Consider the following 22,222-nt stretch of genomic DNA (forward strand, 5'->3'; position numbering starts at 1 on the left):
TAGTGATGTTATAGTAATTGTTACAGTAATGTTATAGTAAGGTTATAGGTTGTAATTTCAAGTATATAGTTATGAGGCTGAAAATGTGTCCTCATGGCTTAAAACAAGCCCAGGCAAAACTCTCCATGAAGAGAGATGCAGTTCACACCCCATCAGGGCATATATGGGACAAACCCAGCCCGACCTCACAGGAACAAAGGACACTGGCCTTGGCAGCAACAAAGGATCTGTTGGATTCACTCCTGTTCCCTTGGTCAGTCAGGGACTACGATAAGGTAATGCTTACCTGACCCTGAAGTGGGGGGGGGTGCAAAGGAAGAGACATTTGCCAGGCTCTCTCTTTTCCACCTCCATCTACAGATACCACCACCACCAAGTGACTAAAGTGTCAATCAAAGGGGAGAGCCAGGCTGAAGGGCAACCAGCCAGCCTGTTGTGAGAAACATCTAAGTTTGTAAGGGCACTGAAAGTGTTAAGATCAGCTTAGAATGTGTTTTGCTTTTATTTCATTTGACCAAATCCGACTTGTTGTGCTTTGACTTATAATCACTTAAAATCTATCTTTTGTAGTTAATAAATATGTTTGTTTATTCTACCTGAAGCAATGCATTTGCTTTGAAATGTGTCAGAGACTCCCCTTGGGATAACAAGCCTGGTGCATATCAATTTCTTTGTTAAACTGACAAACTCATATAAGCTTGGAGCGTCCAGCAGGCATAACTGGACACTGTAAAACGGAGGTTGCTAGGGTTGTGTCTGGGACCAGAGATATTGGCTAATATCATTCGGTTGCACAATCCAAGCAGCTTACGTGCCAGAGGCTGCGTGGGAACACTACAGGAATGGGAGTTCTCACAGCAGAGCAGGGTAAGGCTGGGTCCCAGAGTCAAGGATTGGAGTGACCTAGCAGATCTCTGGTCCAGATAACACCAGAGGGGAACATCACACATTGGTAATAGCATAAGTAAATATTTATAGTACGATAGTGCCTGAATCCCCCAACAGAGAGTCCTTGCCTTGAAATTAGTGCCATCACAGTGCACTAACACAACCCTCAAGGAGATAGCGAGACTGGGAGGCAGTGAGTGGGCTGTGCTGTATAACTCACTAACTGGAAGATCCAAGTTTAACAATAAACTGTGTTATGGCATTATGAAACCTAAGAATTACTGTCCGGAAATGAATGCTAGTGAGTGGGCAAGTTAAGGTAAAGTAAACTTGGGAATAGACGAAAGAAAATGAAGAAACCCTATGAAAAGGAGATGTTTAATCGAATGGGACAAAGTCATTTTAGAAGCCTTTTAATCCCCTTTAAAAGATCATCTCTTTAGAATCCCTGCAGCTTGAAAACAAACAAACCATAACATTTCAGCAGGATGTGAGGTTTCTGGCCAGCCTGGTAACAAAAAGGTTAACTAGAAAAGGTGGCCTGCGTATTCCAAAACAGAACATTCATGCTGCCAATCTGGAACCGGTCTGAGCTGATATGTCTTTTGCTAGCAAAAGACAAAGTGAGGTCACAGGGATGCCTTCCCCATTGGGAGAGTCAGGTCACTGTAACAGCTAGTGCATATGAAGCAATCTCGGTCCGGTCCCTTCCTAGTTTTGCAATTATGATTCTTAGCTACTGCAAACTTCCACTTCTCATATTTTTAAAGATTCACTGTCCGTTTTTCTTTTCTGTGCTTTGTTTCCCCAGGTCTAGCAATCCTGAAATAATGTTGTGTCCCTAAATTATTATAATCGTGCTGTTTATTGCAAGAAACCCTGGTCTGGTCAGCTGATCCCAGGATAGGGAGCTGAGAACTGCTCCAGCTCTGACACTGATTATCTCTGTGCCTTGGTGCAAGTCTCTTAATCACTATGTGCTCATTTTCCTAAGCCAGAACAAGTTATTGCACAGGAGAGTGCATTTGTTAATGCTTCTAAAATAATTATATCAAATAAAATTAAAGTAAATTGAAGATCTGTGTGGGGAACTTTTATCAATAACATACAGTCAGTCTTGAAATAACTCCATTCCACTGCCATTCAATATTTTCACTGATTTCAAAAAAAAATCAGTGAAATTTACTGAAGTTATTTAGGTGTAGGCACTTGCATCCATCACTCAGCATGGAAAAGAGTATCTGAGAATCAAGTTAAAATTAAAAGAACCTCTACAACAAAAAACATGAGTGTGAGATCCTGGCCCTCTTGAAGTCAATTAATTTTGTCATTGCCTTCTGTGGGGTAGTTTCACCTGTCCACTATAGCTAGGGTGACCAGATGTCCGATTTTATAGAGACAGTCTCGATTTTTGGGTCTTTTTCTTATATAGGCTCCTATTACCCCCCAGCCCCTGTCCCAATTTTTCACATTTGCTGTCTGGTCACCTAACTATAGCTGTGCGCTAATTTCACCATTCAGCTACTTCCACAATATCATTCCCACCTGTACCAAGGGAGGGATGACTCTTGACATAGTGACTTCTATGCGGATCTCTTCAGGCACAAGGATCTGCTCACGAAGATGAGAATGCAGGCTCACGGCCAAAGATAGTAAACACTTTGGGGAAGGGGCTTTGTTTGTATATTGGTCTGTAAAGTTTCTAGTATATTTTGGGTGCTATATAACTAATTAATTGGAAAGGAGTGGAACACACAGGACACATTGCTTTTGTGACTGACAGTAACTAGCTACCCTTGAAAACGTTCAGGCATACAAGTATTTTCTTCATGAGCATAACCAGTACATTCTTAATAGAGGTGGTATCTTGAGGGAGTTTATTTATTTACATAAGAAACCAGGTTAAAAGATACGATAAAAGAATGTGGATGCTGCCATGTTCCACCCCAGAGGCGGCTGCATTTCCATTGTGGGGAAAGTGATCTCTCTGTATCCTTTTATACCTAAAAGGGGCATTGTGAGGCTTGCTTATTGTTTGTGAAGTGCTGAGAGAGCCTCAGATGAACGACTCCACAGCAATGCAAACCACTGGCTAATTATTATTGGGAAAGGAAATACAAATATAGCAAATCTATAATGACAATCAGGTTTTTTCCCCCTCAAGGTATATATATGTCAGGGAGTTGAGAAAGTTGTTCAGAGATCTGTTTCTTTTGTGAGTTGCACTGAACATATGACAATAAAAACAAGTCTTAAAAATCCTCCCAATAAGGGATCGTCCCTCACTTGTAGACTGTAAGCTCTTTGAAGCAAGGATTGCCTTTTTCTTTTGTTTGTGCAGCTCCTAGCACAGCAGGATCCTGGTTCATGACTGAGGCTCCTTAGTGCTACCACAGTACAAATAAATAATGATCACATCTGCAGGCCCGCCAGAAACTTGAATGTTACTGTGTGAGGCTGATGAAAGCAGGCATTTGTGCGACCTGTTTCCTTCCACTGGGTTGTGAGTTCAGAGTACCCTTCCAGAAGGGAAGCAGCTATCTGGTTGCAAAATGTCTTTCCCTTGACTTCAGAGCTGTGCTGAGCTCCACTGTCGGATTCTCAGTGTGTCCAGGAAATGGAGAATTGCTTTTAAGAGAGGCACCACATTTATATGTAACAGCCCTGTACAGCCAGCAGCGATTTCCATCACGGACATCCAGATTTTGGTACAGGAATTGCTCCTCTGCTTTACTCTATCATTTCACATGGGAATCCACTGGAGCCAACCCTCCGGCTGCTGGGTCTCTATTGCATTCCCTGTGTTGATCTCATCTGTTACCGTTTTAGTGAAATAGTCCATTACGATGTGCCCAGCACGGTCAGAGGCCGGGCAGGCACCTCCTAGCCAGCTGTGTAGGGCATGGTTGGGGATGGGTTAATTTGCTCTGCTCAGCACTCAGCAGGATTTCAGACACTGCGAAGATGTCTAAGTGCCCCACCTATGTTGGTTCAGAACTGACTTTCAGTCTCAAAAGCTGCCCTTAATCCTCCTTAATACACATAGGGCCCAGGCCCCCCTGCATACCCCCTCCCTTTGAAGCCGATGGAAGTTACGCACCTGCATTGCCTGCCAGTTGCTGAGTGCTCTCCTTCCCTAGCGCTGCTGTGCCCTACACTGCTGAGTGCTGCTCTCTGGAAATGACAGCTCCGAAGAGCATGAACGAAGTGATCCGTGTGTCTACATTTAAGTTTGTAAAGATCTAGACCAGGGATCAGCAACGTTTGGCACGTGGCTCACCAGGGAAGCACCCTGACGGGATGGGACGGTTTGTTTAGCTGTCGTGTCCTCAGGTTCGGCCGATCGCGGCTCCCACTGGCCATGGTTCGCTGCTCCAGGCCAAGGGAGGCTGCGGGAAGCGCCACGGGCTGAGAGATGTGCTGGTCACCGCTTCCTGCCACCCCCATTGGCCTGGGGAGGTGAACCGTGGCCAGTGGGAACCACGATAGGCTGAACCTGCGGACATGGCAGGTAAACAAACCGGCCTGGCCTGCCAGGGTGCTTACCCTGGCGAGTCGCGTGCCAAAGGTTACCGATCCCTGATCTAGACAAAGGTTTCTAACTATCAGAGGAGTGAAGTTCTGGAACAGCCTTCCAAGGGGAGCAGTGGGGGCAAAAGACATATCTGGCTTCAAAACTAAGCTTGATAAGTTTATGGAGGGGATGGTATGACAGGATAGCCTAATATGAATTGATCTTTGACTATTAGCTGTAAATATACCCAATGGCCTGTGATGGGATGTTAGATGAGGTGGGATCTGAGTTACTACAGAGAATTCTTTCCTGGGTGTCCAGCTGGTGAGTCTTGCCCACATGCTCAGGGTTTAACTGATCACCATATTTGGGGTCGGGAAGGAATTTTCCTCCAGGGCAGATTGGCAGAGGTCCTGGGGGGTTTTCGCCTTCCTCTGCAGCGTAGGGCACGGGTCACTTCCTGGAGGATTCTCTGCACCTTGAAGTCTTTAAACCATGATTTGAGGACTTCAATAGCTCAGACGTAGGTTAGGAGTTAATTACAGGAATGGGTGGGTGAGATTCTGTGGCCTGCGGTGTGCAGGAGGTCAGACTAGATGATCATAATGGTCCCTTCTGACCTTAAAATCTTTGACTATAGATCCATTTAGGGGTGAAAGTCACAACATAAACAGAAGAATAATTTTATGCCAGAGTCAAAAAAATCTATTTAAATGCTCTCCAAACCCAATCTGAAACCATCGTCCTTTCTGGTCAGCATGCTCTAAAGCAGCCTGAATATCTGACCCAATGTGGTTCTTGCTAAGTAGCATGACATTGCATGTTGCTGGTTTAACTGAGAAAATGGGGGCCATCTAATCAAAACCTCTATTTGGCATGTTCCAAAGCATTAGCTAAGATCGAGTCCTCTCTTCCTCCTCTTTCACAGAGAACTAAAAAGATGTCAACAGACTTGGGTTCTGGTTCTACAAGCTGGGATGCAGACGAGAGCCAAAAGCTGCTTCTCGGGGCACCTGACGTCTTGTAGAGATACAGGGAGAGGCTCGTGAAGGAAATACTGACTGGATGTCATGGCATGAATGGAATGCACACGTCTTGCCTTTGCAGAGTGGATGAACTTTATGACCTGTTGGATCTTTTCCATTTCTGTCTTCTCTGGATCTTGTGTCTACGATGTGTCACTTTTGCTCATTCCTCTCTGTAGTGTTGACTGTGCTGAGACCTCCACTTCTTCTCCAATAAGTTTCCAGTCATTATTCTTTCAATCTCTAACCTTAGAGAGGGCACAAATGCCACAGCATTGGGAGAACTGATAACCATAGGTACCTGGGATTCCAGTGTGGTCCAAGGGGCAAGTCCATATGGAGAAACTGAGGAAAGCAAAGCTTCTTTTAAGAAGCAGTACTTTGAGTGGGAGGAGGGATACCTCAATGGCTTGAGTATTAGCCTACTAAACCCAGGGTTGTGAGCTCAAGCCTTGAGGGCCCCATTTAGGGATTTAGTTGGGGATTGGTCCTGCTTTGAGCAGGGGGTTGGACTAGATGATCTCCTGAGGTCCTTTCCAACCCTCATATTCTATGATGAATTGCCACGCAATCCTCTTTTAGGCCACTAACTCCAGAAAAAGCACAGTTAACTAGGTTTAATAAAAATAGCAGATGTATACCATGCCATTCATTGCAGAGAATCACTTCACCCACTAGTGAGATGCAGCCACCTCTAGAGTGGAACATGACAGCTATATACCCACAGCACAACATTCAAGAACAGAAACTGAAGACCACCACTGCCCTCTGGAATGGCAGGGGAATTTCAGCAAGCAGAATGAAATTAGTCAAACTGAGCAAGTTTGTAGGCAGTGATGGATAAGGTATGCTCTGTTGTGCAACTACGGTAAGTTTGAGGACTAATTCACCTCTGTCATTATCAGCAACTATATGAAATTCCAGCTGGGTATTTCAGAAATCAGTTCTCCCCTACAAGGGGAGGAGAAGGCACATGATGCTTGGCTGGTCATCAATGAATCAAAGCCATAAAAATTTTCATGAGATTAGACTCATTGCATTGTGTTCAGATGACCTGTTCCTGACAGTTCCTCATCCCTACCACTTGAATTCAGCCATGATGTGCTGCCAATACTTTAACCAGGAGCTCCTAAAAACATGTCAACCAAGTCTGAGATAAACCCCCAAGGGCCAAAAAATGCATGTTCACACAGAGGAGGGCTGAAGGCCTCTTTATCTTCCCCTTTACTGAAACAAAGCTGCTCAGTTGTAACCAAGATGACACCTTTTGACAAACGGTGCATTTGCTGAGGACATTTATACTTTGTTCTTGAGAACTGTGCTGAATACAACAGGAGTTTGTAATGGAAATGGCTTTGCAACCTTATTAACAGCAATTACTACCCCTTTCAGAGTGGTAGTTGGACAGCGTTCAAGGTCTTACACAGTTGGGGAGGTTCCAGCAGTCACCTCTAGGGCACTTCTCAAGATTCCTGCAGTGCAGTGCAATTGAGTCCAATACAGAGATAAAAAATAGTTTGCTCTTCAGCAGTATTTGATTCCCAAGGTTGAGTCTTGTCTAATACTTGTACAGGGCTTTATGGATAACCTCTCAGAAGTGTTCCTTAGTTTTTGTATGTCTGCTAGCACCTCTTATGCAGCAGGTGCTCAAGATTATATACCAGTGTCCAGAGAGAGCATGAACACCCTGTGTAGACAAGAGAGAGAATCCTCAATTTGTGAATCAAAGCTCTCACCACATTGTGTTCAGCAATCCTCAGTTTCTCCAGGGCCAGTACTCCTCCATGATAACAGCATTGTTAATCATCTAGCACCATCCTGTGGTCAAAGCATGTCACTTCACTTTCCAGCTAACCTTTCAGAAGTCTTAACTGATATTTTTTGTATGCCTCTTAGTGCCTACTTCATATGCGGTGCTCTCCATCATCACGCGGAACCAGAATTTACACGTGTCTACCGTTGGCATGCCTTTGGACAACATCAGCATTTAAGAGGGGGTAAAATTCTTACCTTAGCCCCCAATCTTACTATACACCACACCAGTGGTTCTCAACCCACAGCCCAATCACCACACAGCTGCGGCCCATGTAACATCCTCAGGGCCACACAGGTAGTATATATATTGTATGGATGCAGCCCATGTAACACAGAGAGCTGCATATGTGGCCCACAATAGAAAATAGGCTGGGAACCAGTGCACCAGACTGTACAAACAAGATGCACACACCTCAACATACACCAATGCTCCTAGTGAAAAAATGTCAATAAATCCTGTCACAGCTACGGACCCTACAATAACAAAAAAATTATACTTACTTGTGTTAGGATATAGCTATTCAGGCCTGTCTGCAAAGGCCTATACTTTAAGAATTTAGGTGTATTTTTACTTAGCTAGTTATAGAGATATAAAAGAAAATTAAAATCACTGTCTGCCGCTCTAAGGGCCTTCTCTTACTGCAACAGTCTGAGGCTTTTTTCGTAGGCCAAGCCTTTGGCTAAGCAGCAAAGGCAGCCATAAGCTGGGAACTGTATGGTTACATCATCACATTCCAAACTAGTCAGACTGAAATAAGGTGCTATTGGGCTGTTAGGAATATCAGGACAGGATTGTATTCCTATCACCTCCAGAGAAAGGGAAGAGCCTAGAAGATGTAAAAGGAAACTTAGTTTGATACCATCCTGTCTGGCAAGAATTTACTTAACAGCTGGGATGTGAAATCCTCATTTTTGTATTGTTCTATCACTGTAGTCTTCACTTTCCTATTGTTTGTCTGTGTAATCTCTGTCTGGTTCTATGATTGTTTCTGTCTGCTGTATAATTAATTTTGTTGAGTATAAATCAATTAAGGTCGTGGGATATAATTGGTTAAATAATCATGTTACAATGTTTGGTTTGTTACATTTTAGTAAAACGATTGGTTAAGGCAGTGGTCCCCAACCTTTTCCAGGTGGCAGGTGCCAGATGACAAGCCACCGAGGACCGTGGCCGGCAGACAAGCATTTGCCAAAATGCCAAGAAGCGGCAACGTCAAGAGGCATCACCGCCGAAATAGCATCATCAAGAGGCGTCACCGCCAAAAATCAGTGGCATTTCGGCAACGGCACCTCTTGGTGATGCCACTTTTCGGTGGCATTTCGGCAGCAACGCCTCTTGATGATGCCACTTTTCGGCAGCCTTTCAGCAGATGCTTGTCCACTGTCCAGCGTGCAGCCCCACAGATGCGCCAGCGGATGCCATTGCACCTGTGGGCACTACACTGGGGACCACTGGGTTAAGGTACAGCTAAGCAAAACTCACGTTTTACTATATAATCTGCAGTCAATCAGGAAGTAAGGGGGGGAAATGGGAACAGGGATGGGGGAATTGAAGTTATGTTTAGCTAAGGAGGAAGAATGCGAACAGGGAATGCGACACAGGCAAGGCTCTGTGGTGTCAGAGCTGGGAAGGGGGACACTGAGGAAGGAAACTGGAATCATGCTTGCTGGAAGTTCACCCCAATAAACATTGAATTGTTTGCACCTTTGGACTTGAGGTATTATTGCTCTCTGTTCCCTGGTCCTTCTCACATGAAGTGAGAAGGTGAAGAAATAAGCCCCCTAACAACTTGCTCTGCAACTAGTCGCTGTAGAATGCCTTAGAGCCCCTGGCCAGCTGCTCCCGGGAGCCTCCTGCTTGCTGTGCAGAGTGGGTGGGAAGGAATGGAGGTGGGGGGCACTGATGTCAGGGTGTCCTCTTCCCTTCACTGCGTTACCCCATCTCCACAAAGCAGGAGAAAGGGATGGGACATGACAGGACTCAGGAGGGAGGGAGCTTATGATACCTGCTGCTGTGTCTAAACAAGCAGGCTTCAGCCTGCTGAGTGCAGAGCGACTTGAAAGGGCAGCACGTCGGTCCCTCACACACACTCTCAGCCACACATTGTCTTTCACACGCACCTGTCAACACGTTTGTACTGCTATTTGACACTTTTCAAAGTATGTTTAGTTTTTTTGACTGATCTATGCCTTTCATAAGTTTTTTTTCTTTTGCTTAAATTTAATTCTGAGTAGTGAGTTTTAAAATGCCTAACCTGTTCTGGCTGGAGTAATAATCCCTATAGTAACTTCTTAAATATTTATCTAGGCTTTTTATTTCTACTGGTGGTGCACATCCACACATTACCTTGATATGGACATAACAAAATTCATTCCACCCATGGATGGAAAAAATTAGAGGGAACACTGATTGTGGAGCAAACCGCAGTAGCAGCAATCACATATTAGTAACAGTTGGACAACTGTTACATAGCAACTTTACATAATGTATTTAAGGACTTCAGTATACAGACCTCTAGTGAAATTCACAGTAGCCAACTTGTCAGCTTGTATGCTCACCTGCTTCTGCAGGTGCTTAGTGTAATTTATCTACTGATTTAGGCACTTAAAATACCACTGTAAATTAAAGCTCAAGGCTGCTCAGTGATTCAGAACCACTGCCTGGAGAAAAACATGAAGATTACTCGAGGGAATTCTGCAAATTTTATTTGTCAGAACACCACTCCCAAATATTTTGAAGTTTCCAATATTTGGAAGTGATGCGATTTATAGGGTGGTGTTCCAAAATATAAGTGGAATTTTACAATATCGTATGTGGAATTTAGTTTTCTGGTGCGATAATTCCCCCAGGAGTACCAAAATATTGTAGCACAACAGGGGTACAAGTAGGTCAGTGGGAGGTCTGGGAACAGGGGCAGGGTCTGGATGCACAGGAGCTTGTTGGGGTTCAGGATGCAGGGGAAAATGGGACTCTGCTGCACATGCACAGGGGTTGGGCAGATCTGGGGGGAGGGGAAGCAACTACCCATGCAGTGACTGCTTCCCTCATGGCTGAGGAGCAATGGGGGGGGGGGAGGGGAGGCGGCGTTACTGTCCAGTGAGCTGCCGCCTGTCTGTCCAACCCCTGGTGCATCTGGACCCCTCACCACCCCCTCTGCTGAGCTTTGATCCCACCAGGCCCCCACCCCATAGGGGAGAGCTTCCTATAGCCAGAGGAGTCTTTGGGGGTTGATCTTACCCAGCCCCAGCTGCTCCATGCAGGGAAGGAACCCAGCCAGGACTAAAAGCCCTGGGCAGCCTAGGCATTCCCCATGACTTACCTCTCCCAGGCTGTGCAAACAGGGAGGGGTGAGCAAGCATTAGAGAAGCTTCTCTTTGCTTCCCCACTGAAACCATTTTTCTGCTAGAAAGTAAAGAGAACCTGTGGGAGGACATTTCTTCAATATGCACAGAACTGCCCATCTGTATATAGTTCAATGAGAGGTACAGAACCCTTAAGATCATAGGCTGATTATTGGTTGCTTCCTCTGCTTGCTGTTAGTTTTGACTGAACAGCAACTCTTACAAAAGTGGAAGAGATTACAGATTTGAAAGCTGCAACCAGCTAATGGCACATGCTGTGCATACTGTACCTTAAGCAAGAAACTGCTAGTGCCAGAGCTGAAAGCAACTAAGACTGAAATAGCAAGTTGTAAACCCAGTTCCCTTGTGTAAGAGAACTAGTGAAAATTACTAAATAACACTCCCCATCCCAAACTGAAGTTAGTGTTTCAGTGTTTAGCAGGGGTAAGTAGTTCCTGGGCCTTTCATATGCATGAGTTTTAGAATGGTCTTTTACCCTCTGAGTTTTCTGCATTAGGAAACTGAACATATTCAGAAACCATTTGTTCTAGGAAATGTCCCAAGAAGTGTTAGTTAGGTATGCTGATAAAATTCTCAGCCTCAATTCAAGTTCTTCATGACTTGCTCCAAACTCCATTTACAATTCCCCCCCCATCCCCCCAAAAGCCTGTATACAAAGTGGGATTATGATCAGGAGACTGACAGCTTCATATTCAAGATTCCTAGACAGTCCTAACTCAGTGCATGCTTCATCAGGTTCCAAATACATGCATTGAGAAGATACTTTATGCCGCAGAGGCAGGATAGGTATAGGAGGAAGTATGATTTAAGTGGCTTCCAGTACTTATTATGATCTGGGCACCTCCCAGCAGCCCATCATGTATCTGAGCTCTCAATTTCAGTTACAGAATCTATTCCTATTGATAAGTGAGCCAGAAAGGACCCAGATAAGCTTTTAAGACTTTAGATTCTTGTTGCTATCCCTGGAAAAACACCTGTGCATTAAGCAAAATTTGATCTAAATACTGTGACAAATTTGAGCCTTATGTTTTCCACATGCTTTCCAGAATTGTCAACAGCACCTCAATGAGTGGGGAAAGTTATATTTTTACATTTGTGTTACTTTAGTAGTTTCTGTAGACACACCTAGAATACCTGGATAGAAAGGTCAGTTTATACTGAATGTCTAGAACTTTTTTTTACATGGAATCTTTTATTCTCAATGAGATCTGTACAGTCAAGTCACACATACTTTAAACTTCTGAAGAATGGAGTTAGAGCCCAAGAATTCAGTGACAAACAGTGTGGCATGTCAGAACAGTTAAGTGTTTATGCTTCAAAAGTAGCCAGGAAGTTTGTGACTACTTCTTTCAGCTTAGCATCTGTTTCTTCAGAGATCTTCCCATCACTCCTGTTAGATAAAAACAGGCATGAATTACACTTCAGATCCAATAATAGGTCATTCCCTAACCCTTCCCTCTTGACACAAAAAGCAGCTATCTAGAATCTTACTAACTTAAGTGGGAGGTCTGTGGCAGGCTAGCTACTGAATGAACAGGAATGCAAGGTTAAGGCATACTACTGAAGGTAGCATTTTGTGGAAACAACATCAGTAAGACTTCAGTTGTGGTGAGAATCAAAGTACACTTTGGCACAAATTCAGTATCTAGGTTAAATGAGGTTCTGTTTGTTGCCAGTGACCTTTACTTCAAGATAATCCAACATGCTTCAGATATGCTTTGAAGACCAGGTCATGTGCCCTCAATTGCTACCCATCAAATAGGGAAGGAGGGGAATGAATCATTTAAAACAGTGACTAGTTACACAATTAAAAATCCAGTTTCAATGCTCAAGACTTCACTGCTACATACCAATAAGAATCTAGTCTTATGTCTGGAGTATTTATGGATACATCGCCTTTAAAATAAAAAAAGTGGGAACATTGAAGACACATACCTGATTGTGGCTAGAAGGGTCTGTTGCTGGCTCAGAATGTGGGCTAGGAAAGCACTCTCAAATTTGGTGATTTTGCTGGGCTCCAGTTTGTCCAAGTAACCTCTTACACCAGCATAGATGACTGCAACCTGTTCCTCAATAGCCATGGGGGCTGCACAAAAGAGGGCAGTGTTAGCCAACCTCTATTTCTCGCCTCAGAACATAGCTCAGTGTCATGCTGGAGTCCCTGGAAAGCTCACTGTATATTTGTAACAAGGTGATTCAAAAATGAAGACTGCATTCTGCACATAACTTGTTCACAACTACTCAGCTTTATGTTATTGTAGCTATACTCACAGAAGCTGACCTGATGATTAATAGTCAGAAAGCTCTAGTGGCCTAGCAACACCATAAGTCACCTAACAGGACTGAAACGTTCCACATCGGCTGCAGCCGCTCTGACCCTGCTATGGACCCAGATCTGTTTCTTCCCCAGCTAGTTAAGTGTTGTATAAAGACAGGACACTCACAATACTGTCCTTGTTTCAGCAGCTCAGTCAGACGCACACCACGATTCAGGAGCTGTTGAGTAGCAGCATCCAGATCAGATCCAAACTGAGCAAAAGCAGCTACTTCACGATACTGAGCCAATTCTAGCTTCATGGTACCGGCCACCTAAAAACACAAGAAAAAATCATTGGGTTTGGTTATTGCCACATTTTGCAAGCGCTAAAATCCTCTAACTTATTTTCCTTAGAAAGCTATCAGAGCAACATGGATTCATTTCAGGTCCGAATGATGGTTATTAAAGTCACTTAAGCATACAGAGCACCATCATGGTGCAAGGATGAGAAGAAAAAGAAAAAAAAAAAAAAAAAAAATCAGGCTGGCAAGGAGAGAGAGGTAAGCAGAAGTTCAGGTAGTGGAGCTGTGTTGCATCCTGAAGTAAACTTTTCAGTGGACAATAATTTTGCAATCTACATTAAAGGTTAACTGCCTTCTTATTTTGATTAAACAGATTACCACAAGTCTGATCACAGATAAATACCTTCAGTTCTGGATTCAACATAAATAGTTAGATACTTCTGTTTGATTTCATCATTGTGTCTAAATTTGGGGGGAGGGGGGGATTTCTATAACTCCACCAATATTTACAAAAACAGAAGGCGGAGGCCAGTTTCTTGAGATTTTTTCATTGAGAGAGTTTACAGTTATTTACAACTGGCTTTACATAAAAAGTGAAGTCAGTTTTAGTGTGAAGTTACTTTTCATGTTATGATCTTAAATGCTAGCAAAGGAAGTGAAAAGGAGTATAGGACAGGACCCAAAAGTCCTTGTTTTTAAGCAACAAGTATTCTAGTAACATTTAAGTTATTTTATGCTCACCTGCTTCATGGCTCTGGTCTGGGCAGCAGATCCCACACGGGAAACAGACAGCCCAACATTGATGGCTGGACGGATGCCTTTGTAGAACAGTTCAGTTTCCAAAAAGATCTGTGAAGACAGATTTCTGGAGTTTCTACCATGATACTAACAGACTTTATCACTTTATTAGTGAGAGCTGATTACTTATCCAGTTACACCAGCACAAAAGGAATATATCCTTAAATCCTACCTGTCCATCAGTGATGGAGATTACATTAGTTGGAATGTAGGCTGACACATCACCAGCCTGAGTCTCAATGACAGGAAGGGCAGTCAGAGAGCCACCTTTAAAGGCGTCATTCATTTTGGCTGCTCTCTCCAAGAGACGAGAGTGTAGGTAGAACACATCACCAGGGTAGGCCTCACGACCAGGTGGCCGTCTCAGCAGCAGAGACATCTGACGGTAGGCAACAGCCTGTATAAAAATAAAGAAAAAGGCTTTAGAAAAGTAACAAATTTCTAATGACAAGTCTAAATTGTACATCTGTTTAAATTCCAGTGTTAAGTTCCCAAAGCTATGTCATAATTTCTTGAAATAGGGACTATTTCATTTTACCTGTTTGGATAAGTCATCATAAATGATCAGAGCATGTTTCCCATTGTCTCGGAAATACTCTCCCATGGAGCAACCAGAATAAGGAGCCAGATACTGAAGAGGAGCAGCATCTGACGCTGTTGCAGAAACCACGATAGTGTACTTCATGGCATCTGAAAAGAGTTTGAGACAGTTATTGATAAATGTTATTTTGTTTTAAAACCCTTTAGACTCTTCCTTTTAGGATTACAAACCTGTTAGAATAGCTATGAAGTCTTGTTACTAATTCAGTCACTGTTTTGGTCTCCCTCTAAGGAGATACCTTTATAGTTTAAATTGAAATGAAGCAGCTGCTATGGCATTACATAAGCTTATGCATATTTAAGCAGATAAAGGGCTCCTTCTTCAGGTGACTCCAAGCAACAATTTCTCAGCTTCTGCTAAGTTATATCACTGCTCTTTGCTCCATGGGACCACAGCAGAGTTGAAACAATTCCCCCCCACCAGAAGTTGACACCACTTGCCCAAGAAGCAAAGCAACACAGCTCCATGGTCAGTGTTAGGTATTTTCAAACAGTGAAAGACTATGGAATTCAAAATAGAGGCAAGCAAAGGAGAATCTTCTATTTGAGCTAGAACATTTGTAGTAACTAACCATGAGACTACAATTAAGGTCCTCGCTTCAGCCTCACCTGCTATCATTACTCTTAAAAAGCCCCATTTATTTTGCACAAACCTCATCTGCGCATGAAGTGTAGACACAGGAAATGATTCTACTTTATGATGTGTGTACAATGCACAGCATTTTTCAGGTATAGTTAGTTACCAGTCTACTGCCAAAGAGAAGGGCTGGCTAGAAATTAAGATCAATAGTGTAGTTCTACCCTGACAAGCCACCCAGAAAGGAGCACTGTCAGGTTCCATGCTTGCCTCAGCAACTTCCAAAGAATACATCAACAGAACATGCATTTTCTGCCAACTGAAAGTACTGCAAAACGATCTGGGATCTGAAATCAAGGTGATTCTTTTCTTGTGCATCAGAGATTCAGCAGACAGTTTGCTCTTAGGGAGCTTTGTGCACTCTCGACATTTAACACATTTGCACCAGTTAATCCATTATTAAATGCACAGAAGGAATAGTATTAGTGTAAAAGCTGAATTGGAAAGTCACTTTCACTGAAAGAATTCCAGTGTTTTCTCCAACTCTTTATACCTGCATCAGTAAGCCTCTTCACCAGCTGGGCAACAGTAGATCTCTTCTGACCAATTGCAACATATATACAGTATAGTTTCTTTTTCTCATCAGTTCCATCGTTAAATCTTTTTTGGTTGATGATTGTGTCAATAGCAATTGAAGTTTTGCTGCAAAATAGTAGGAAGTGAGAACTGAGATGGGCTAATTTGTCCAAGTTACTTTATTTTCTTCCCTCCACATGTACAGATTAGCTTTGTATATTTACACCGTTTCTTCCATGAAGAAACAACTCCTTAGCAGCTTAGACATTAAACAGTAAGCTTCAGAAGACACGAATTACTTACCCTGTCTGTCTGTCACCAATGATCAATTCGCGTTGGCCACGGCCAATGGGTACTAAACTATCCACAGCCTTGATGCCAGTTTGCATGGGCTCACGCACAGAGATTCTGGGAATGATCCCAGGAGCCTTTAGACCAACTCTCCTACGTGTCTTAGAACCAAGTGGCCCCTTGAAAGCAAAGATAGATTTTGTAGCTATTCACAAAGCATATGTCACTATATAATTTAAGATACAGCAAATATTTGTTTGCCACATTTACCTTTCCATCAATGGCATTACCCAGCGCATCTACGACACGACCCAAGAGCTCATCACCAACTGGGACATCCACAATGGCACCAGTCCTCTTCACAATGTCCCCTTCCTTAATCAGTCTGTCATTACCAAACACGACAACACCAACATTGTCAGGTTCCAAGTTCAGGGACATACCCTAAAACAGAGGTGATGCCATTATGGAACAACATGATGCAGGTAGGAATTCAGTTAGTTCTTGCAACAATTTAACTAGATATTAAGAGAATTAAAAAAAAAAACAAAGTATTCTGAACAACAACAGGTTTAAACACATGAGCTCTCCATAGATGAAGTTGCACAGCCTCAATCTACCTGCTGTGGCATCTATAGTCAAGCTGTTTCTAGAAGGAAAGGCAACTCTAGAGCCATGTTTCAAATTAATGACAATACAAAGTTATGCATATTGGAAAACCACCTCAACTATACATACAATATGATGGGGGCTAATTTAGCTACAGCTAATCAGGAAAGAGCTCTTAGTCATTGTGGATAGTTCTCTGAAAACATCCATTCAATGTGCAGAAGCAGTCAATAAAGCTAAACAATGTTAGGAATCATTAGGAAAGGGATAAGGACTAAGACAGAAAAGATAAGGCCATTATATAAATCCATTCTTGTCACCCGATCTCTAAAAAGATATTAGAATTGGAAAAAGAGAAGGGCAACAAAAATAATTAGGATATAGGACAACTCCTGTAAGAGGAAAGATTAAAGAAAATGGGACTGTTCAGCTTAGAAAAGAGATGACTAAGGCAGGATATGATAAAAGTCTATGAAATCATGGATGTTAAGGAGAAAACAAGTGTTATTTACCCCTTCACATAACACAAGAACCAAAAGTCTGGTGAAATTAATAGGCAGCAGGTTTTAAAAAAAAATCAAGGTACTTCACACAATGCAGTCGAAGTGTGGAGCTCCTTGTGGCGAAATTTTTTTTAAATGGATATACACCTATCTCCTAAAACTCGAAGGGACACCGAAGCGTCATCGAGTCCAGCCCCCTGCCTTCACTAACAGGACCAAGTACTGATTTTGCCCCAGATCCCTAAGTGGCCTCCTCAAGGATTCAACTCACAACCCTGGGTTTAGCAGGCCAATGCTCAAAACACTGAGCTATCCCTTCCCCCATTGTATAGGCCAAAAGTATAAATGGGTTTAAAAAAAAAAAAGAATTAGCCATTATGGACCTATCTATCCTCCATGAACTTATTAGCCAAGATGGTCAGGGATACAACCCCATGCTCTGACTGCTTCTAGACCTCTGACTGCCAGAATCTGAGACTTGACAACAGGGGATGCATCACTGGATAATTGCTCTGTTCTGTACGTTCTCTCTGAACCACTGGCACTGGCCATAATCGGAAGGCAGGATACTGGCCTAGATGGAGCATTGATCATACTGGGTCAGACCATTCTTATATTCTTAGGCAAGCAATTCTAGATTAAGACTAGCAAAAAAGTAACAAACTGTTAACTCTGAGAAGAGATATAGTGATAAATAATATCACATAACACTCAGATGTAGTGATAAAATAATGTCTGTCAAGGTAAGTATTTCAGCACTACGACAACCGAAACTTCAGTTCAAAGGGGTAACTAACACCCCCTTTAAAAAGTTTTGGTGCACATACTGAATTAACTCTTTTCCTGGAAAGTGTAGTCTTTGGGAAGCGTGTTTGCCAAAATTAGTAGAATGAGGGAGCTTTAATTTAAAGACAGCTTGGAAATCTAACATCTAGTTAGATTAAAAGAACCACCTCACTCCCTGAAATAGAGCAGCCTTAGGCATCTAGTATCAAGTTCAAGGGCCGCCCCCATTATTCCGGAGAGACAAGTCATATAGAAAACAAAAAAGTCACTCAGAAGTTACTAGACATTAGGAGTGAGTGCTTGGTTAGTAACAAGTGTTGTGAGGAGCAAAACAATATGCTCAGCACACTGCTTTGTTTATATTGGACTGTTAACTCCTGAATAAAGAATCCAGCTAATCACTGTACACTGTATTCAGCTGTGGTAATTTACACTTTTTTTAGTTCAGTGAAGGAACTTATTCTCTTGAAGCTAGGGAAGCCCTTCCTTCAGACCCACCAAGTTCATCTGTTCTGTTTAGTTTCCATCTTAAGACTTATCCAGTAAGTGAAAATGTGATGAAATAAAAAAAAGCAAGACAGTGATACATCTGAGGTAGACTAAATACCAACACCCTAAAACCATAGCATTATTGTTCAGATTCCAACTTAAATTCTGCTCTCCACAACAAATGTTACTCAAAATATTCCCTGCACTCCCATATGAAGTAGAGGATAAGTGCTTCTGAACATAACAAGCTATCAAGCAGAATCTCAAGAGACATTCCAGTGATACTTGTAGCATTCTGAGAAACAGAGAGAAACAAGGTTTTAGTTGTATCAAGTTTACCTTTAGTCCAGAAGAGAACTCCACCATTTCTTCTGCTTGAACATTCCTTAGGCCATATACACGGGCAATACCATCACCAATTGACAGCACACGCCCAGTCTCTTCTAGCTCAACAGAGGTGTCAGTTCCCAGAATACGTTCCTCCAGAATAGAGGATACCTCAGCAGTGCCTGGTAAGAACAAACAATTTTAAACTGGAACAGTACCTTGTTAAAACAGCTGTGCGAATTTAGTAGCGTTAATTCAAGAAAATACAAGTTAAACCAGGCATAATGCAAGATTTTAGGCACAACTGTTCTTTAGAACTACAGCTTGCTGGGGAGAAACAGCCAATGGTAGCCCTATCTGCTCCCATATCTAAACGGGAATTTTCTGTCACTGTAACAGCACAGTGCCTCTGAGAGGCAGCATGATGAATTCATGAGTGATGCTGGCTGAAGCATATTAAGATGTGAGCATTAAGTTCTCCAAAAAGGATGAAAGCATTAGATTTGGACCCACTGAGGGGTCAGAAGCTGGACAGGTAGTGACAAAGTGCTACAGGGCTCCATTTGGGGGCATGTAGTCTAACCCAGTTGCAGAATCTAAATTTAGTTCTACTGTAGCTAGACTAGTACAGGATTCATGTGGACTAGGTAATATTAGAATTCTGTAAATGCAGAAACAAGGTTTTATAAAAAAGCCAGAGAAGTGTTCCCATAAAAAGCAAATAGTTTAAGTGAACATTCTCCTAAAACTCACAACTCAAAGACTGTAGTTGTGTGCTGCATTAGCATATGGAAGTACAATTGAAGAAACTGAACAGTTTATTTTTTCATTACTGCAAAGCAAAGGAAAATTAAAACAGAACTAAACAGACTAATCTTGCTTTGTTTAAAAAATCTAGTCTGTTTAGTTTTTTTTAATTTATGTTTAATCTAACAAGTTGTGTCCTACTCCATTAGAACTTGGTTATAGTACACCGCTAAACTAACATCAAAAGCTTGTACCAGCAGGACAGACAAGGTAGGCTCATGCTGTTAAGACATACCTTTTAAAAAAAGTAATTCATCCTGAAAGGTCTTAAACTACTTGACTAGTGGTATATAGCAGCACTGAAAAATACAGCCAAGCAGACAAAGCATACTGCTGGAGGGACAGAGAAACTATGGCCAAGGACACAGGGTCAAACCCAAGCACTTCTTGAGAAAGCCGTGACTTTAGCACAAATACTGAACTAACAAGAACCTGTGGTTTAAGACTTTATAGCTCTCCTGCATGGTACTCCCTTCATCTCTTTTAGAGGGGCTAAATTCAGCTTTCAGTTCCAGGTACATAGAGCTGATGCTTAAGACTACAATACCATTCCCTCTAGTTTGAGCATACCACTGACAACTAAGGTACATCTATGAAACTTCTAAAACACCATTTGATATAAAGAAATCTCCACAAAACAAGGAGATGGGAGCCATGTTTGCAAACTAAAATGTAGAACTTATATTGCAAGGTCATTTTCTATCTGCTGTGAATATTGTCATTTGGTTAGCAAATCTGAATTGGTAAATTTGCAAGAACAGCGTGTCTTATGTTAAGAAGTTTATTTCGACTCACCAACTTTTTGAAGACTAGTTTTGGAGGCATGGATGTTCCTTGTAGCAACAAATGTTGCACCCAGGGCATTTCTGGAAACCTAACAAAAAACATTTTGTTTAAAGAGTCAGTAATTTATTGTGTGTTTCTAGTGACTATGTAAAAATATGCAAGAGGAACACAACATTTTAAAGGACACCACCACCTTGAAAGCCATCTGCATACATAAAATTTCCAGACAGAAACCCAACACCTAATTCCTCAACTTCACAAGTTGCTTCCTGGCAATATCCCTTGCAGAGCCCTACTGACTTCAGTAGAAGGCCTCCTACACAGTTTGAAAGATCAGGCCCAAGATTAGTATAATTAAGAGTAGCTAGTAAAGAGTTTGTTGTTTTTTTTTTTTAATTTACTTGGATGCATTTTCCATTCAGATTCTATACTGTCCTCAACACTATAGCATATGAGCACCTTCCGGAAGTGCTTTAAGCAAGGTGATTACCACTCACAGCGCTTCAGGTTTAATTACTTTCTATAATGGTTTTTAAGCCACAGGACAGTTTGATTATTTTTTTTAAAAAAGGACTTTAAGAAGGGCACTATCAGAAACTGGGAAAAAATTTTAAGTAATCAATTTAAGCACAGAGCATCCCCCTGAAGTTCTCAACCTCGTAAGTGAGCTCAATTAACAGGAGTTCGGGTAAAAGACAACAACACAACTCAAAAGCTAGTGCTACAAAGACGAAGGACACAAAACAAAGCAGCACCAAGGCTTGCAGAGGACTAAAATAATGTTACCACAAGCAAATGCCAGGCCAGTAAGACTTGGGAAGCCACCAAAGCCCCGCACTCACCGTCACCAGGGTCACTGCCTAGGGCTGAACAGCCTCAGAGATCCCTGCACTCTCACCCCAACCCCTGAGATCCCAAGGCCTCCAAGTGGCCTGCTCCAGGGACGGAGGCTGCCAGGGTTACCCCAGCCCAGAGCTCACCCTCCCACCCCCCGCGCGTCTCCGCCCGCCCCAGGGACCCGGGCTGGGCCTGCCTTAGCTGGAGCCGAGCCCCCCGCAGCACCCAGCCAGAGGAGGATGGCGGCGGTCCGGCTACAGGTAGGGGGAGGAGGCGGCAGCCCCGCGGGCCCCTCTCAATGTCACCCCAGGCCCGGACTCCAAGATGGCGGCGAGCGCGCCCGGCTGCCCCGCGCCCAGCGCGTTCTCACCAGGCCGGCCTGCCGGGGCAGAGCGCGGGCGAGGGCGGCAGCCACGCGGACCGAGAGCATCTTGCTAGGCTGAGGAGCGAGCCGGTGCCGTGTCCTACAGCTGCTGCTGCCGCCGCTGCCGGCGCCTTGCACACTCTGCACAAAATGGCCCCTTCCGCTCCGCCCCTTCAGCGGGAAGGTCACGCCCCCAGCGCGCCGGGGAGGGGCAAGCACAGGCCCTGACCCGGAAGCGGTTCTTGCACCCCTCCCCCCCAGGGTGATAGCCTACACTTTTAATTTCACAGTTTCGGTGTTGCGTCAACGTTTTTAGGGCATTTCCTGTAAACAAAAAAATATAGTTTGAAATTGTAAAAAAAAAATTGTCAGTTGCCCTTGAAATGGCCCAGCCCATCGTAAGCAGATGCAGCTGCCCCTCCCCCAGGCAGGCAAAGGGCAGCGTCCAAGGGGTGGGGCCTGTCCAGGATGGCAGAGGGCAGGGCTCACTAGTGGCCGCTGCCACCATGTCCCATAGCTAGGGTGACCAGATGTCCTGATTTTATAGGGACAGTCCTGATTTTGGGGTTTTTTTTTCTTATATAGGCTCCTATTACCCCCCACCCTCCGTCAGGGTTTTTCACATTTGCTGTCTGGTCACCCTACCCATAGCCAACAGGATAGTGCCCATTCTGCACTGGTACTCAGTGTCATGAGCTCTGACAATAG

At 43.3% G+C, this 22,222-nt stretch overlaps 1 protein-coding gene across 1 annotated transcript; it reads right to left on the bottom strand.

Moving 5' to 3' along the window:
- Window positions 1-11,777: 11,777 nt before the first annotated feature.
- ATP5F1A (ATP synthase F1 subunit alpha) lies at window positions 11,778-21,687 on the bottom strand. The gene is made up of 12 exons (XM_032768962.1): window positions 21,521-21,687; window positions 20,323-20,401; window positions 18,733-18,902; window positions 16,277-16,450; window positions 16,019-16,185; window positions 15,693-15,841; window positions 14,501-14,652; window positions 14,135-14,359; window positions 13,906-14,013; window positions 13,050-13,194; window positions 12,541-12,691; window positions 11,778-11,995 (listed from the first exon to the last, which is right to left on the bottom strand). Exons 1-12 carry the CDS (start codon window positions 21,578-21,580, stop codon window positions 11,914-11,916), a joined length of 1,662 nt encoding a protein of 553 aa, XP_032624853.1. The 5' UTR covers window positions 21,581-21,687; the 3' UTR covers window positions 11,778-11,913.
- Between the last annotated feature and the right edge of the window lie 535 nt (window positions 21,688-22,222).

Source organism: Chelonoidis abingdonii, chromosome 6, assembly GCF_003597395.2.
Source record: "Chelonoidis abingdonii isolate Lonesome George chromosome 6, CheloAbing_2.0, whole genome shotgun sequence".
NCBI lineage: Eukaryota > Metazoa > Chordata > Testudines > Testudinidae > Chelonoidis > Chelonoidis abingdonii.